The sequence below is a fragment of the Miscanthus floridulus genome, chromosome 9, assembly GCF_019320115.1.
Source record: "Miscanthus floridulus cultivar M001 chromosome 9, ASM1932011v1, whole genome shotgun sequence".
Lineage (NCBI taxonomy): Eukaryota > Viridiplantae > Streptophyta > Magnoliopsida > Poales > Poaceae > Miscanthus > Miscanthus floridulus.
Window position 1 is genome coordinate 93,520,498 of NC_089588.1, and position 19,409 is coordinate 93,539,906.

General features: G+C 46.3%; 1 protein-coding gene and 1 pseudogene across 1 annotated transcript; both read left to right on the forward strand.

Moving 5' to 3' along the window:
* Positions 1-221: 221 nt before the first annotated feature.
* On the forward strand, positions 222-1,861 carry LOC136482402 (AAA-ATPase ASD, mitochondrial-like). Its single transcript, XM_066479617.1, has one exon. It carries the CDS (start codon positions 279-281, stop codon positions 1,665-1,667), a length of 1,389 nt encoding a protein of 462 aa, XP_066335714.1. The 5' UTR covers positions 222-278; the 3' UTR covers positions 1,668-1,861.
* Positions 1,862-4,557: 2,696 nt separating this feature from the next.
* Positions 4,558-18,332, forward strand: LOC136480306 (AAA-ATPase ASD, mitochondrial-like; annotated as a pseudogene).
* Positions 18,333-19,409: the final 1,077 nt, after the last annotated feature.

Below are 19,409 nucleotides of genomic sequence, written 5' to 3' on the forward strand. Positions count from 1 at the left end.
CACTCGGCAAAGAGGCTTCTTTGCCGAGTGTCAAAAAAAAAACACTCGGCAAAGAGGCTTCTTTGCCGAGTGTCAAAAAAACACTCGGCAAAGGCATCTTTGCCGAGTGTCCGAAAAACAACACTCGTCAAACCACTTGGCACTCGGCAAAGAGCCGGTCTCCGGTAGTGTATATATATCCCATTGAGTAGTGTAACTAAAGGGCCAAGAGCCACCGAGCCAGCTAGCTTAGTTTGGTCTCATCAATCCAGAGCTTGCTTCCTCACCTTAGCCAAGCCATGGCGTCGGAGTTGTGGGCCGGGGTTGGATCAGCCCTAGCTTTCTTACTCGCCCTCGTCACCGTGGCATTCAACCACGTAAAGATCAAACTGTTGATCAACAACATCACATCCTACTTCAACCAATACAAACAAATCACCATCCCTGAGTATGGCGCCGAGTGTTTCCAACGCAGCGACTTCTTCGTCACCATCGAGGCCTACCTCTCAGAATCGTGTGCCCATGGGGCGCGCAAGCTAAGGGCCGAGCTCGGCAGCGACAAAAAGAAACCCGAGATCTCCGTTGACGACGAGCAGGAGATCAAAGACACCTACGGCGGCGCCACGCTCTGGTGGTACGCCGTCACAGAGCTCCCAAGTTCCAACGTCATCAGCTTCCAGCCTACAGATGAGAAGCGCCGCTTCTACCGAGTTACCTTCCATAGAAGATTCCACAACCACATCGTCGAGTCCTACCTGCCCCAGATTATTGAAAAGGGCCGTGCTATCATCGCCAAGAACCGCCAGCGCCGCCTCTTCACCAACAACCCAAGCAGCCGCTGGAGCTCCTACCAAGAGAGGAAGACCATCTGGAGCCACGTGGAGTTCCAGCACCCGGCAACGTTTGACACGCTGGCCATGGACCCCACCGAGAAGGCGAGCATCGTCGATGACCTCAGAGCCTTCACTGGGGGAAAGGACTACTACACCAGGGTCGGCAAGGCATGGAAGCGTGGATACCTGCTGTTCGGCCCCCCAGGCACCGGCAAGTCCACGATGATCGCTGCCATGGCCAACTTCCTCGACTATGATGTCAACGACCTGGAGCTCACGGCGGTCAAGAACAACACCGAGCTGCGGAAGCTCTTCATTGAGACCAAGGAAAAGTCCATCATCGTCATCGAGGACATTGACTGCTCCCTAGACCTCACCGCCAAGCGCCAGGACAAAAAAGCCCACAAGGAATCCGGCGATGACACCAAGACCGAGAAGAAGGAAGACGAAGATGACACCAAGCTAACCCTTTCTGGGGTGCTCAACTTCATTGACGGGCTATGGTCGGCATGCGGTGGCGAGCGCATCATCATCTTTACCACCAACAACAAGGGCGCGCTAGACCCCGCGCTGATCCGGCCAGGAAGGATGGACAAGCACATCGAGATGTCCTACTGTCGCTACGAGGCATTCAAGGTGCTGGCCCATAACTACCTGGACATCACAGAACACCAGCTGTTCGAGTTGTTCGGTGAGATACAGGAGCTACTGGAGCACGTTAACATGTCTCCGGCGGACGTTGCCGGGTACCTGATGCGAACGGAGAAGAGGGATGCCAGCGTGTGCTTGGAGGGTCTCGTGGTGGCTCTGAAAATTTTAAAAGCCAAGGAGGACGCTGCAGTCGAAGCCAAATAAACGCATAAGGGTGGGTGTAGAAGAATGGGGGAGAAATCGTGTTAGCAGCAGTACGTGTTTCGAGTCTTGTATGTTGTATAGATGTTTTCATAATTAATCAAGTCATTTGTTATCTGATCCATGTGTTAGAAGCAGTACGTGTTTCGAGTCTTGTATGTTGGTTAGATGTTTTCTTAATCAGAAATGCTATATTACATGCGTGTGTTTCTGGTTGTGTTGGCACATGGTTTTTCTATTCGTTGGATGGGCATCGTGTGCTTGTGCTTGCCACCGCCGGTTGTTTCTCTGATTTGGAGGGCCCACTCTGAGTGGTACTGTTTCAAATTGAGAACCGCGCCTGTCCATTTCTGAGCATTTCATTTCCCTTCGCCTTCGTCCCCTCGACGCTCTGCCCAGCAATGCGCGCCCAAGGAATAAAGCGGAGGCGATTTCATTGGCGCTGCGGCGATTGCTCCGGCGAACTCGCGCTTCCCCGTCGCGGAGTGCTGCCGAAGGTGTGTACTCGATCCCCTTTCCTAATGTGGAGTAGATTTCGTGGATCTGTATTGTGACGAGGGCATAGGGATGGAGATTTGGGTGGGGGATTTTGGGATGTAGCCTGGTGGCGGGGATGGAGTCGGTTTGCTTTCACCTCACCTCGTCTCGCCGGAGATTTGGGTTGGATTTGCGTTGGATGTAGCCCTTGTGTTGGATTTGCGTTGGATTTGCTGCTTTGGTTGCTGTTCTTGTCGCCCTGGGCCAGCCTTGCGCCGTGGCCTTGGCCTACTGCAGCGATTTGGTTGCGTCAGGGCGCTGGCTAGGGGTGCGTGGCGCATCGGCTCTGTTCACAGGCAGGCAGATGATCGTCCGTGGCCGTGGTTCCTTGCTCTGACAGCAGTCATGGCGAGTGCGTGGGTGGTGGGGATCGATGGGGGAAGGAGATGGGAGGACCAGCACGGATGACGACGCCGTGGCACCCTCGTCCGCGTCGGTGACGCTTGTGCGGGCCGTAGGTGTCGTCTCTTCTTCGCGTCCGTGGGAGAGGTTGTGCGACAGTGGTGCGAGCGGTTGTTGAGACCGGCATCGCTGCTTCTACGATCGGATCTAGCATGGTGATTTTCTGGTAGCGGCAGGTGTGGATGAGGCTGCCAGCGCCATGGACGCAGCTGGGCATTTTTGCGCCCCCATGTTCCGTCTGTAGATCTCGTTTTGATGCAGTGCTTGTTCACTTTCAGTCTGAATCTATTGAGCATCTTTTTCCTCTGTTTTGTGCGTGGTTGTTACTGCTGCATTAAGTTCATATGTGTCTCAACTGATTGTAGTTTGCTTGGAACATTAAGTCCACTTTGTGATAGGACACCAGGTTGCTCACTGATACGTGCTTGTGTCATGGCCTACTGCGTGTGAAGTAATTATCTAAAGAAGATTGTGTGCTTGTTGATGACTAGTTGACATCCTGATTTTTTAACTGAATTCAGGTGCAGAGATCCAAGGCTTGGAGGAGGGTACTCACTGAAGGCTGTCAGCAAGGCAACAATATTTTTAAGCCTACATGTTGTGTGCTCGAGTGAGCAAGTTGAGGTCTGTAGTATGTGGCTTGCATATGTGATCAATTTAGGTTTTATGTTTGGCCTTATTATTGGTTACACTATATACCTGCTGATTTATGTTGACGTGTGAGTGCATTGCGCTGCCTACTATCATGCTCTTGTGGCTCAGTTCTCTACCTAACATTAAGCTTCGTTTTATGCTTCTGATGATTGTGTATGCGTCATTTCTCTGTTAGGTTATCGCTTTTTACTGAAGGATTTAAACATACCTTTTCGATTGGATTGCAGTTCTAGGAGTGAAATGGTCTGGAGTCAGTGGAGTAGTCTATGCTTCTGAACCTTTGAATGCCAGTGCTAGCGAGTAGCGATGAATGCCATGTCAATATTTAGGACCATCTAGCTAGTTAAATTAGTTCATGCATTTTGTAAGATTGTGTTTTATTGCTCTGAGAATTTGTATAGACTTTGTCCTCAAATGACCTAAAATGTTCATTAGTAGTTCCAAGTCACACTCCTGTTTTGGTAGTATTATTTTTCATGTGGCATGTATTGTGTTGTGACTGACTTTGTTAGTCAGAAGATATTTGTACCATATCTTTTTGGATTTTGAGAGAAAATGGCTGAAACACTACCCTTCATATTAAGGCTGCAGTTCACCGCTCTGTGTCCATTTTTACTCCTTGCACAATTATAGGCTGTTTTCTTGAAAAGTCTAGATTATTTTCCATGATCCGATAGGTCCAGTTATTTCTTAACCCATTTTATCCCTATTGTTCAAAGAAATACGTTGAGTGGAATCTGGGCTAACTAAATTGCCTTACTGTATCTGTTAATCCTTGGTACAACAAAAAAATTGCTACCTGAGCAGACACCATATTTTTTTGTTTTAGCTTCACGGAGCTGTGTTAATTATTGTTAACTTTTGTTTTATGTGATGCAAACTAATTTGATCTTGCAAGTCTCTATCAATCTGATTCGGTTGTTAATTGGTCTTTTCATCTTCTTGTCATAAAAATTAACATCATGTGCAAATCTGTTCAGAGACATGGATGATGATGAGTTGGGTTCTGATGGTCAATCTATATATGGTGAGAGTGATGATGAGTTTCATATGAACTCTAAAGATGACAACAACTCTGGCTCAGGCGAAGTAATAAGTTTACTTGAGTATTATAATACAGAAATGTTATATGTTGTTAGGGCACCTGTTTATTATAATATGGTATATCTTGTTTCCTTTTTTTAATATCCAAATTCCTCAGATGATGATATTGATCGTGACGAAATTGTGAGGACTTTCAAGCATCTGAAAAAACTTCTTAGTATGTTCTAAAACTTGACATCAGTCTGTGTCTCTGAGTATGGCACTGAGTGCTTTCTTACTCGCCCTCGTCACCGTGGCTTTCAACCACGAAAAGATCAAACTGTTGATCAACAAGATCACAACCTACTTCAACCCATACATACAAATCACCATCCCTGAGTATGGCGCCGAGTGTTTCCAACGCAGCGACTTCTTTGTCACCATCGAGGCCTACCTCTCGGAATCGTGTGCCCATGGGGCGCGCAAGCTAAGGTCCGAGCTCGGCAGCGACAAAAAGAAACCCGAGGTCTCCGTTGACGACGAGCAAGAGATCATCGACACCTACGGCGGCGCCACACTCTAGTGGTATGCCGTCATAGAGCTCCCAAGTTCCAATGTCATCAGCTTCAGGCCTACAGATAAGAAGAGCCGCTTCTACTGAGTTACCTTCCATAGAAGATTCCACAAGCCCATCATCGAGTCCTACCTACCCTAGATTATTGAAAAGGGCCATGCTATCATCGCCAAGAACCGCCAGTGCCGCCTCTTCACCAACAACCCAAGCAGCCGCTGGAGCTCCTACCAAGAGAGGAAGACCATCTGGAGCCACGTGGAGTTCCAGCACCCGGCAACGTTTGACACGCTGGCCATGGACCCCACCGAGAAGGCGAGCATCGTCGATGACCTCAGAGCCTTCACTGGGGGAAAGGACTACTACACCAGGGTCGGCAAGGCATGGAAGCGTGGATACCTGCTGTTCGGCCCCCCAGGCACCGGCAAGTCCACGATGATCGCTGCCATGGCCAACTTCCTCGACTATGATGTCTATGACCTGGAGCTCACGGCGGTCAAGAACAACACCGAGCTGCGGAAGCTCTTCATTGAGACCAAGGAAAAGTCCATCATCATCATCGAGGACATTGACTGCTCCCTAGACCTCACCGCCAAGCGCCAGGACAAAAATGCCCACAAGGAATCCGGCGATGACACCAAGACCGAGAAGAAGGAAGATGAAGATGACACCAAGCTAACCCTTTCTGGGGTGCTCAACTTCATTGACGGGCTATGGTCGGCATGCGGTGGCGAGCGCATCATCATCTTTACCACCAACAACAAGGACACGCTAGACCCATCGCTGATCTAGCCAGGAAGGATGGACAAGCACATGGAGATGACCTCACTACTAGAAACAGTCGCTTTGTCATGTGCCACAGGCACTCGTCAAAGCCAAAAAAACACTCGGCAAAGGATTTGCCGAGTGTAACACTCGGCAAACAGCACACGGCATCTACTTTGCCGGCAAACGGCTCTTTGCCGAGAGCTGAAACCGACGCTCGGCAAAAAAAAGTAACTTGACGGAGTGGAAATGGTCTTGTCGCGTTTGCCGAGTGTCAAATATTAGGCACTCGGCAAACCTTCTTTCTTTGCCGAGTGTCAAATTCTAGGCACTCGGCAAACCTTGCTTCTTTGTCGAGTGTCAAAGTTCAGGCACTCGGCAAAGCTTCTTCCTTTGTCATGTGTCAAAGTTCAGGCACTCATCAAAGCTTCTTTCTTTGTTGTGTGTCAAGTTCCAGGCATTCGGCAAACTATCACTCTTTGCCGAGTGTCGAATACCAGGCACTCAGCAAACACGTCCCAAAATGCACAGAATTTTGGCTTCTTTGCCGAGTGTCATAGCGCAGACACTCGGCAAAGAAGCCATTTTAGTCCCAGAACGCACAGAATTTTGCCACGTGTCCACTTTGCCGAGTGTTTTAACCCTAGCACTCTACAAAAGGCCTCTTTGCTGAGTGTAACACTCGGCAAGCTACCACATATAATCAGTTTATTAGGTTTGGTCATAGCCACGTACCATATTCAAATAAACATCACATCCATCACAGCTAGTTCATAATAGGCAACACAGGCAGTTCATATATCGACAACACATAAATGCAAATAAACTTCAGAATCACAAGTAGGTTCATTCACAACCACAAGTAGTCACAGGTAATCCACAAACGCAAATACAAATAAAATCACAAGTAGTAACTTAGGCCACGAGTTCCACTACGACAACGCTGGGTCTCGAGGCTCATTCGATGCCGCCGATTAATGTTGCACAAAGGAGAAGAGATTGCATGTGTGAGACAAGATTATAAGGTTGATCTTTGTAACATATAGCATTAGTCACTAAGTTTCTAGTGTCTGGGCATCTTTGTAAGATTGATTCTGCATAAACTAGATTATAAGGTTGTAAAGAGACTCACAGTGCCTGAAACAGTATTTGGAGTAGGTTGAGGAGGAGGGACTGGAAATGGTGGCGGAGGTTTACCGATTGCAGCATAAACACCCCTCATATATTCAAACATCTGTAGCTCCATCCTCTGTCACTCTGCCTCCATCCGCTGCCGCTCTGTCTCCATCTTCGCCTCTCGCTCCTCCCGGCGCCTCGTTTCTTGTTCCAAATGAGCCTACAATATTTCATCCCAATGTTACAATGCAGTGCAAAAGTATGTAAAAATCAATGAATGATGAATAAAACAGAAATAACCTAGAGTGCGTTCATCTGGAACCGTGAAGAGTCCGGCCGTGGGCGTATCACCAGACTAGAACCCATGCTCCGTGCTCGAATCTCAGGGAGAGTGGGAGTACTGGCCATGTCGATTGTGCCGTCGCCAATCCAGAACCGGCCATGCTTCTTGCCTCTTCCCGCCCTCATGACCACTTCTCTATCAAGGTCATGGGCGCTCGGATCGTACTCTGGGCCATGGACCACCCTTGCCATCGATGTGTATCCATCGAGGCGACTATGGACGGACTCATTGCTGTACACCGAGGGTGGGTCCTCCAGGTTGTAGGCGACGTCGGACATCGCCTTCCCCTTGTGGGCCAAAGCATATGCCATGAATTGGGAGCAAGACTCGCCACCATGTGCCGTTGACTGCAAAAAAAAGCAATATAATTAGAAATTATGCAGAGTTGAGCATTAGAATAAAGAATTGAATTTGTGTACCCATCTAGCCGCGTGTTCTGAGAGGTTGAGGTTGCCTTGATGGTGTGGTGCACCCGGCATCAGTAAACGCTACTCCCAGCAAGCGTTGTGATTCTCCTCCCACGTGGGGTCGCACCACCTGTCCACCATCCGGGCCCAGCACTGCAGATCGTAGGCGCACCACCATGGAGGCACCTACGTCATCAAGTATATGACATATAAGAAGATGAAATTAAGCATAATTAATCTTAGAAAAAATAAGTATTAATGTTCTATATTTACCTTCAGGTATTGTTCTGAGGTCAGGCTCATGGTTCTTGCCGCCCTTTTAGGGATCCTCTCTCTAAGAAATTCCACGTGGTATTGGATCATGGCCAGGATGCGCGCCTCGTAGTGCATGTCCTTGATGAGTTTCTTGGCAACTTTGTCAGCCACATTATTCTCCTTGGCCTTGTATCCCTCCTCGCATCTAAAGAAATCCTACATATATATAGACATGATGTATCTAGTCATTATTTCAAGAATGTCCAATCAATGTGATGTATTGAGAAATGTAGTGCGAGAAAGACTTACCCAAATCTCGGCCTTGACACGCTGCGCCTTGTCAGTGAATACCCTGCCATCCCGATCGGGGGTATCGGGGACGGCGGCATAGTGGGCCCATGTGTAGGCCGGCTCAATAGTTCTGCCGAACTGCACCAGGCCAGGGAACTTTTCCTTGATCAAAAAGACCAAGGATGCCATTCACATGGCGTGCGTGATCACCCCCATTGACCTTCCTCCAACCCCTGCCCAAGTGATTAAAATAAATTATTAGTTTCTATTATAATTTTGAACATATCAAACAAAAAAATAGTGATAACATATAAAGTTACTTGTCTCCATTGGGTCGAATCAGGGGGCGTCTCTCTATAGGTATCGGTCGCCTTAGGAGGGTCGAGGGACCTTGCAACCACACACGCGACGAAGTAGAGGAAGAGGTATCCCCTGTCTCCTCCTCCACCCCTGCCTCCTCCTCCTCCACCTGTACCTCCTCCTCAGAGGATGAGTGAGCTGAAGGTAACTCAGACGGCGACGAAGGTACAGGCGATGGTGGCCTCATCTTGCCTCCATCCTTCCCTCGACCCTTGGGTCTACCCGAGGTCTCTTCCCACACCCCTCAGCTGCATCGGACCCTTTACGCATCGCTGTCGCTTTTGAGTAAAGCGATGTTATCCTCCTTATACCGCCCACCATTGTTCAATCACCTGCAATTAAAAAGAGTAAACCAATTAGCACAAATAATACATCAAAATAGATGCAAAATAAACAAAACATACTTAGAAAATAACATGGTATGACAAATAATAAATCAATTAGCACGGATCATACATGTATTAGAAATAATCATCATCATCGGGATTAGCTGGATCATAGGTCTCATCATCACTATCACGCATGTCGATATAATCATCCCCGTGCTCCGAAGGAGGAATGTCGTCATCACCGTCATTGCTTAGATGTAATCGCTGAAGTAATTCTAAGTCCTTCACATTCAGAACCTCGTCTCCAGCGTACTCGTCAGCACCACTTTCATTGTCTACTTCCATACCTTGAGCTTCGATTAAGTCTATCTCAAAACTCCCTTTGAGCCCATCTTCTTGAAAGAACTCTCTGTCATATGTGTTGAGGTCTATGTTGTAATCTTGATTGTTTGGGACAGGTAGTTTATCGTGTGGTGATACCTTGTACACAACATCCCAACCCTTAAGACGGTTTACAGTTTGGCATGGGTATGAGAGATAATAAACTTGCGTGGCCAGTTGAGCCACAATATAGACATCGTCTCCTGGTAAGACGGATGATTGTTGAATTTCGACTAGCCCAATATTAGGGGTCTGCCTCACTACTTCAGGATCAAACCAATGGCATTTGAATATAACGGGATTAAGAGGTTTGCAAACATGAAACATGAGTTCGTATATTTCTTCAATCCTTCCGTAATACTCAACCCCATCTAAGCCTTGCGTAAAAACTCCGGTATTTGTGGTTCTTCGATTAGGCCGACTCTGCTCGTGGCTTGTTGTGTGAAAGCGATATCCATTCATGTCATAACCGATAAATGACCTGACCCTATAGGAACAACCATCGGCAACCCGTCTCAACTCGGCACTCATAGACACATCAGTTTGTCCCTACAAGTTCAATCAGGGTAGTTCGTTATATTAGTTGCACGTACGAGCAACTTATAATGTCAAACTAAATACAAGCCAAATTGGATAGTACCTTCTGTTTGAACCAAGAAATGAAATCGGGCATTCCATTTCCCGCACCCTCTCTAAGAAGGGTCGAAGTTTCCTGCGGGGTAGGTTCCCTTGATTCACACCAGAATCATTCATGAAATTCCCTGTACCAACGAGAAACAAGGGAGTTGGACACAAAATTGTGACTACTTGAGAAAAAAGTGTGTTGAGAACTTATAGCATGTACGGCTCCACTTCGGATAGGTTGGTCAACACATATAGCATAATAGTGCACCACTCTTCATGTTTCAAGGTCACCACTTGCACTTCCTAGTTGCCCTCAGAAAATGCTAAGGTTTGATTCATCTTCACTAGCATTGTAATGAGGGGGTGGATTATGCATGCTAGGAAGGTTGTCAGCATAGTATTTTGTTGTGAAGTTTGACACCTCCTCCAGAATGTATGCCTCTGCTATGGATGCTTCAATTTTGCATTTATTTTTACATTTAGTTCGAAGAACCTTTTGAAATCTCTCAATTGAATAGCACCAACGGCCCTGCATAGCCCCCCCCCCCCCATTTGTGCCTCATAAGGGAGGTGCAAAATCAAATGAAGCATCGGATTGAAGAAGCCAGGTGGAAAGATCTTCTCCAACTTGCAGAGCAACATAGGGGCCATTCTTTCCATGTCTACAACCACGGTACGAGATAACTCCTTAACACAAAGCTAGTGGAAGAAATTGCTCAACTCCGCTAGCACTATCCAGACAAGCTTAGGGACATAGCCTCGAACCATCACCGGCAGTAGCCGCTCAAGCCATATGTGGTAGTCATGACTCTTGAGCCCGTTGATTCGCAAAGTAGCTAAGTTCACTCCCCTCTTCAGATTCACTGCATACCCATCAGGGAACATTAACGTTTGGAACCATTCTAGTACTTCCCTCCTTTGGGCCCTCGTCAGAACGAAATGGGCCTTAGGCTTTCTCCATGACTTCCCTCCTCCAGGAGGCGCCATGTCTAGCTTTGGTCTATTGCATAACCTCACCTGATCCACTCTACCCTTATCATTATCCTTTGTCTTATCAGGAATGTCCATGATTGTACCAAAAATTGCCTCGACGACATTCTTTTCAGTGTGCATTACATCAATGTTATGTGGAAATAGAAGGTCATCAAAATAGGGGAGGTTCCACAAGCACGACTTGTGAGTCCATGCATGTTCCTCACCATATCCCAGAAAACGATCTCCTTGGTCATTGACCTCAAGAGCGTCTAACTGAGCACGAACCACGGCACCAATCATCATCTGGGGTGTAGGGCCTTCAACTACTACATCATTCATAAAGTTCTTGATGTCTCGTCTGAATAGATGGTCAAGAGGGAGGAATTGTTGATGTTTGTCGAACGAAGAATACTTGCCACCCTTCGTTAACCAAATGAACATCAGAGACGCCTTGCATATTGGGCATGAGAACTTCCCGTGAACACACCAGCCATAGAATATCCCATACGCCAGAAAATCATGCAGGGGGTACTTGTACCAAACATACATTTTGAAGTTTGTCTTTGTAGTTCAGTCGTATGTCCATACCCCTTCCTCCCAAGCATAGACCAAATCATCAATCAGAGGCTCCATGTACACACTCATATTATTCCTCGGGTGTTCAGGAATTATCAACGATAAGAATATGTTCTATCATAGAAAGAGGACGCCAAGGGAGGGATTGAGAGGGATAACGAACATGGGCCAACAAGTGTATGAGGCAACCACCATTCCATAAGGATTGAACCCATCTGTTGCCAGCGCAACACGTACATTACGAGCCTATAGGGCTTTCTCACGATGAATCATATCAAACCTTGTCCATGCTTCACCATCGGATGAATGCACCAGCTTCTCAGGATTGTATTGACGTCGGTATTTGTGCCATGTCATCTGTTTTGTGGATTCCTCGGTCATATAAAGTCGTTGGATCCTCGGTATGAATGGAAGGTACCGTAGGATCTTCATGGGGACGGCGAGCTACCTCTTCTGACCATCACCAGAGTCTACCTCTAGGAACCTAGATGATTTACACTTCACACAGTACTTTACTTCCGCATGTTCTTCCCTAAATAAGATGCATCCCTTTGGACAAGCATGTATCTGCTCATATGGCATCTTAAGTACATGAAGGAGTTTCTGTGTCTCATACATGCTCTTTGGCAGGATGTGACCATCCAGGAGCAGGCTACCAACAACTGTCAGCATAACATCGAAGGCTTCTCGACTCAAGCTAAATTGAGACTTTACGGCCATTAGACATGCAATGGCATCTAGTTGAGAAACCTTGGCATGCCTGTGAAGGGGTTGCTATGCCGTAGACAACATATCATAATATGCCTTTGTGGTTGGCTCTGGCTCCTCCTCCCTACGTCCTTCATCGAAGTGTGCTTCATGATAGTCATTTAACATGTCTCCTACTAGGCATCAGCATCATAATCCTCGATGTGTTGTCTCACGACCTCGTCTCTCACACGATCGGATTCACCATGGTAGATCCACCGGGTATAGTCCGTCGTAAATCCATTCTTGCAAAGATGTTTACCCATGACCACCTTTGTTTGTCGACGCGTGTTTGCACAAATGCTGCAGGGACACCAAGTGCCACGCGCTCCTTTAACCCTTGCAAATGCTAGTTCCAAGAAAGCATCGGTCTTCTCAATCCATTCATCGGTGAATTAACCCTGACTAGAGCAGCCTGTGTACATCCACTCACGGTCATCCATCCTCTAACATATCAGCAAGTAATATAAAAATCAATTGCATCTGTAGGTTCCTATATTGTCAAATAGGTGAAGATACGTCCTAATCCCACCCGAGGATGTGTAGATGGAGTTAGTTTCCATGCTCTACTCCTATCCGAGACAGAATTTCGGCAGCACCTCCCCGCTGTTCTCCAAATACACGTCCTAGCAGGGAGATTGTGTATCTAGAGAACAACAGGGAGATGCTGCTGAAACTCTGTCTCGGATCCGAGTAGAGCATGGAAACTAACTCCATCTACACATCCTCGAGCTGTCCAAAAAACGTGGACAATTCGAAACAGATACGGTTATAGATATGCAAAGATCTGCATATTTCCAACCGTATTTCTTTTGAACGGGAGACGCCTAGCAAGGTTACGTGATATACGAACATGATGTGGAAAGAGGGGTGTAGGATGCCTCACCTTGATGTCCTGCAAAGTGACGAGTCAAGGACGGTGGGGAATGATCCTTGCAATAGCCTCTCCTGCAACAAATGAACATAATAGTGTCAATTGTAAATTTTGGCAGCACCTCCTCTACACAGTGAGGTAACCAAAACCTGCAACAAACAAACGGCACGATGGCCGACAACCACACACACACAAAACCAACGACACGATGGCCGACAACCACATACACATCTTATACCTTGCAAAACCACGACAAGTCGAAGGTGTAATAACAGTCTACCCACTGCCTCACTGCATTTTCATGAACATCCAATTGCAGGTAGAGTTACAAGCCTTGTGGCTAAGAAAGCTGTAGCTTTAGCTACATGGATTGAATAGGCAATCAATAAAATGAGAGCCTGCAAGCTCTCACTGACTAACAGTATCAGAAAGCCAAGCAACTGGCAGGTATAAGTATTTATTATTATACTACTAGTTACCTTGTCTCCAACATACATATTGTTATATTGACTTAGTCTAAATAATAATAAAAAGCAGGCTTTAATATCAAATGTGTAGATGCCACAAGAACCACAGGATATCTCATGACTCTACAAAGGACCTTAGAAGAGGAGCTGAGCTACCTAACAGTTGTACAGATAACCTTATACGATCTAAATATTAGCTTCCCAAAATAATACTCCAGTGATACTATAAAAAACACTACTCTAGCCAATCACACTTAGGGGGCATCATGTCATATTTTCTACCACAATTAGACACTAACACGACCAGCTAACAGGAACATGTACAATCCGCAGCACACAAACGAGGCAACCAAGGAACATGCACCAGGACGATGGGCCACGACGATGGGCCACAACAGCTTCCATCAGACACACAGAGATGTAATATAGCTACTAATGCAGGTACTCATTGTACAGGCTATAGAAATGATGTCCTGCTGCTGTCTGCTCTACATGCAACGAGGTGCTACCCAGATGCATCCCTGATGCCTGATAACGGAGCTACCACAAGATCAGCAGGTTTAGGCGTATTCATCATCAACCCAGGACCGTTATCATCAACAACAGTTTATGTCCAAGCAAGAATCAATGACATCCAATCAGTGCTTATGGCGGAAGCGGCTGCTATATGCCTCGCAGCAAAATTGGCAAAGCAGCTCTCACTTAAAAACTGCCATGTATAGAATTGTCTAGCAGAGGTCCAAAGATTAAAAAAAAGAGGTGGGAATCAATGACCGGAAACTAAAGGGAGGAAATAAACACATGTCCAAAGTATGTCACTGAGACGTCGATTGCCAAATTTGACTACTTTATAAGTGTAGTGTAGTTGCCCTTTTGTGATATCAAATTGCGTTATTACTAAAACATAACATATACTGCAGCCATAAGCAAGGTTTATTTCCCTTGAATATCAAATGATGCAAACACCTAATACAAGCATGCAAGCACACTTCCTAATTTGACTCTGTTGAACATCTGTAGTGTGCAGTCAAGTATTCTTGAAAACTGAGAAGCTAGAGACTTATGCAAACACCTAATACAAGCATGCAAGCACACTTCCTAATTTCAGCTATACATTGCACTATCCCTTAGAAACTTATCTATTTGAAGCAACCAAGTACTACAAACTGCTAGAAATTCCACTGCCAAACAACTGCGAACCAAACTGTGAAATCACTAAATCAGACAAAGGGAACATGAAAGAGATGACCAAGGGAATACCTAGGTACTGCGCGGGAGGCCGGGCGCCGGGTGCAGGACGTCGGGGGATAGCCACGGGGCGCCGGGAGCCTGCGTCGTCAGCGTGCGGGGACGGGCGCCGGGTGCGGGACACCGGGGGTCCGGCGCGGGATGCCGGGAGCCTGCGTCATCGGCGCGTGGGGGCAGGCGCCGGGGGGCGAGGGCGGAGCGTCGGGTGCCTGCATCGTCGGCGCGCGGGAGCGGGTGCCGGGAGAATGCGTCGTCGACGCGCGGGGGCGGGGGCCGGGGCCGGGCGCGCGGCGCCGGGAGCCTACGTCGTCGGCGAGCTGGGGCGGGCGCCGGGTGCGGGACGAAGAGCGCCGGGGGTTGGTGTGGGCGGGCGCGGGCACGGGGCCGGCGGCGGGGACGGCGGCATGGTCTGGTTTGGGCGCGGGGCCGGCGACATGGTCTGGTTAAGAGCGCCGGGGGCTGGTGTGGGCGGGCGCGGGCACGGGGCCGGCGACGGGGACGGTGGCGTGGTCTGGTTTGGGCGCAGGGCCGGCGGCATGGTCTGGTTTGGGCGTGGTTGTGTGTTTGAGAGTGAGCGTGTGTGTGCGGCCGGGTGCGGGACTGGGGTGGTTACGAGGGAGGTTTGTCGAGTGCCCACGATCTAGCACTCGGCAAACCCCCGTTTTGTTTTTTTCATTTTCAAAAACCTAAACTACTGCGCATGTGGGGCCCATAAAGCTGTTTGTCGAGTGTCCCAGTTATGACACACAGGTTTGCCGAGTGCTAAATCCCGGGCACTCGGCAAACCCATTTTATTTTTTCCCATTTCCAAATCCTAAACTACTACGCATGTGTGGGGCCCATGAAGCTTTTTGCCGAGTGTCCCAGGTATGACACTCGACAAACCCCATCTTTGCCGAGTGCCATCTCATGGACACTCGGCAAAGTTAGCAAACTTTTTTTTTCATTTTCCTTCTTTTCCATAACGTGTTTTCCTCAATTTGTTCTGATATACTTCGAAAATACCTTCTCAAATTCGCTGAACAATATATATTTGATTTTTCTGGAGAGTAGAAAAAGTTTCACGGCCAGAAGTGAAAAAAAACTTATTATTTCATGCAGTTGTAGCTCAAATTCAATGTGTATCAATTAAAATCCTATAATTACACTTAACAAATTAAAATTATCGAATGGATCAAAAAATTTACCAAAAGTACACATGAATCAATCTATGTTCTCTATTGACTATACAAAAAGTTTTGAAGTCAAACCCCAATTCGACTATCACTTTGACTCCAAATCTTACCGAATCCTTCTCAACGCTACGATTCTTCTTCTAAGATACTTTGGTTTGTAAACATCATACGTGATAGATTGTGCGAAACCTTCTCAATTTTTTACCATGGCCTCCACATATGAGATCATGAGATCTTGACAAATCTCATGATTTTCAGACTTCGTTTGCTTTTTTAGAATTTAAAAACCATTCGACCACACATTTGTGGTCGTATTTCGTGAACAAGATATTCAAAATTTCTTTTCATTTCCTGGGTAAGGCCTCACACGGACTCAATAATATGAATATCATTTTTCTACCCATTTTATTATATTATTTGAATCACTTGCGGTTCAAATTTGACTTATACCAAAAAAATTCCTTGAAATACAATAAATTAATTAAATATAGCAAACAGATCTAGAAATATACCAAATCCTAACATGCAGTACCACATGTTGTATGTGGAGAGTAGAAAAAGTTTCAAGGTCAGAAGTGAAAAAAAACATATTATTTCATGCAGTTGTAGCTCAAATTCAATGTATATCAATTAAAATCCTATAATTGCACTTAACAAATTAAAATTATCGAACGGATCCAAAAATTTACCAAAATTACGCATGAATCAATCTATGTTCTCTATTGTCTATACAAAAAGTTTAGAAGTCAAACCCCAATTCGACCGTCACTTTGACTCCAAATCTTACCGAATCCTTCTCCACGCTACGATTCTTCTTCTGAGATACTTCAGTTTGTAAACATCGTATATGACAGATTGTGCGAAACCTTCTCAATTTTTTTACCATGGCCTCCACGTATGATATCATGAGATCTTGACAAATCTCATGATTTTCAGACTTCGTTTGTTTTTTTATAATTTAAAAACCATTCGGCCACACGTTCGTGGTCGTGTTTCGTGAACAAGATGTTCGAAATTTTTTCCATTTCCTGGGTAAGGCCTCACACCAGACTCAATAACATGAATATCATTTTTCTACTCATTTTATTATATCATTTGAATCACTTGTAGTTCAAATTTGACTTATACCAAAAAATTCCTTGAAATGCAATAAATTAATTAAATATAGCAAACGGATCCAGAAATATACCAAATCCTAACATGGAGTACCACATATTGTATGTAGAGAGTAGAAAAAGTTTCAAGGCCAGAAGTGAAAAACATGTTATTTCATGCAGTTGTAGCTCAAAATCAATGTATATCAATTAAAATCCTATAATTGCACTTAACAAATTAAAATTATCAAACGGATCCAAAAATTTACCAAAATTACACATGAATCAATCTATGTTCTCTATTGCCTATACAAAAAGTTTTGAAGTCAAACCCTAATTCGACCGTCACTTTGAATCCAAATCTTACCGAATCATTCTCAACGCTACGATTCTTCTTCTGAGATACTTCGGTTTGTAAACATTGTACGTGACAAATTGTGCGAAACCTTCTCAATTTTTTATCACGACCTCCACGTATGATATCACGAGATCTTGACAAATCTCATGATTTTCAGACTTTGTTTGCTTTTTTTAGAATTTAAAAACCTTTCGGCCACATGTTCGTGGTCGTGTTTCGTGAACAAGATGTTCGAAATTTCTTTTCATTTCCTGGGTAAGGCCTCACACCGGACTCAATAACATGAATATCGTTTTTCTACTCATTTTATTATATTATTTGAATCACTTGCAGTTCAAATTTGACTTATACCAAAAAATTCCTTGAAATGCAATAAACTAATTAAATATAGCAAACAGATTTAGAAATATACTAAATCCTAACATGGAGTACCACATGTTGTATGTGGAGTGTAGAAAAAGTGTCAAGATCAGGGGAGGAAAAAAACTTTTTAATTTGACGAGTGCCAAAATAAAACACTCGGCAAACGAAACTATTTGCCGAGTGCCAGATAAAAACACCGAGTGCAAAGATTCTCTTTGTCGAGTGTCGGTTAGTGACAATCGGCAAAGTTCTAACGGCCGGCACCCTGTTAGAAGGCCGGCACACGTGGCGGTCTTTTGCCGAGTGTCTCGTTGTTGTTTACCGAGTGTTTTATTTCCTACACTCGGCAAATAAGTTTTTTACCGAGTGCATTTATTTTGCCGAGTTTTTACCTGTAGGCACTAGGTAAATATACTGTTTGCTGAGTGCCCGAAGGAATGCACTCGCAAACCACCAGGCACTCAGCATATATACCGTTTCCGGTAGTGCCTACTGTCGCTATGAGGCATTCAAGGTGCTGGCCCATAACTACCTGGACATCACAGAGCACCAGCTGTTCAAGTTGTTCGGTGAGATACAGGAGCTACTGGAGCACGTTAACATGTCTCCGGCGGACGTTGCTGGGTACCTGATGCGAACGGAGAAGAGGGATGCCAGCGTGTGCTTGGAGGGTCTCGTGGTGGCTCTGAAAAAATTTAAAGCCAAGGAGGACGCTGCAGTCGAAGCCAAATAAACGCATAAGGGTGGGTGTAGAAGAATGGGGAGAAATCGTGTTAGCAGCAGTACGTGTTTTGAGTCTTGTATGTTGTATAGATGTTTTCATAATTAATCAAGTCATTTGTTATCTGATCCATGTGTTAGAAGCAGTACGTGTTTCGAGTCTTGTATGTTGGTTAGATGTTTTCTTAATCTGAAATGCTATATTACACGCGTGTATTTCTGGTTGTGTTGGCACACTGTTTTTCTATTTGTTGGATGGGCATTGTGTGCTTGTGCTTGCCACCGCCGTTTGTTTCTCTGATTTGGAGGGCCCACTCTACGCGGTACTGTTTCAAATTGGGAAATGGGCCTGTCCATTTCTGAGCGTTTCATTTCCCTTCGTCTTCATCCCCTCGACGCTCTGCCCGGCGACGCACGCCCAAGGAATAAAGCGGAGGCGATTTCATCGGCGCTGCGGCGATTTCATCGGCGCTGCGGCGATTGCTCCGGCGAACTCGCGCTTCCCCGTCACGGAGTGCGGCCGAAGGTGTGTACTCGATCCCTTTTCCTAATGTGGAGTAGATTTCGTGGATCTGTATTGTGATGAGGGCATAGGGATGGAGATTTGGGTGGGGGATTTTGGGATGTAACCTGGTGGCGGGGATGGAGTTCGGTTTGCTTTTGCCTCACCTCGTCTTGCCGGAGATTTGAGTTGGATTTGCGTTGGATGTAGCCTGTGTGTTGGATTTGCTGCTTTGGTTGCTGTTCTTGTCGCCCTGGGCGGGCCTAGCACCATGGCCTTGGCCTACTGCAGCGATTTGGTTGCGTCAGGGCGCTGGCTGGGGGTGCATGGTGCATCGGCTCTGTTCACACGTAGGCGATGATCGTCCGTGGCCGTGGTTCCTTGCTCGGACGGTAGGCATGGCGAGTGCACGGGCGGCGGGGATCGATGCAGGCCATAGGTGTCGTCTCTTCTTCGCGTCCACGGGAGAGGTTGTGAGATGGTGGTGCGAGCGGTTGTTGAGACCGGCGTCGCTGCTTCTATGCTTGGATCTAGCGCGGTGATTTTCTGGCAAGAGCAGGTGTGGATGAGGCTGCCAGCGCCATGGAC

Coding starts and splice junctions, on each gene's coding strand:
- LOC136482402 (XM_066479617.1), top strand. CDS start 279: ATGGCGTCGGAGTTGTGGGCCGGGGTTGGATCAGCCCTAGCTTTCTTA.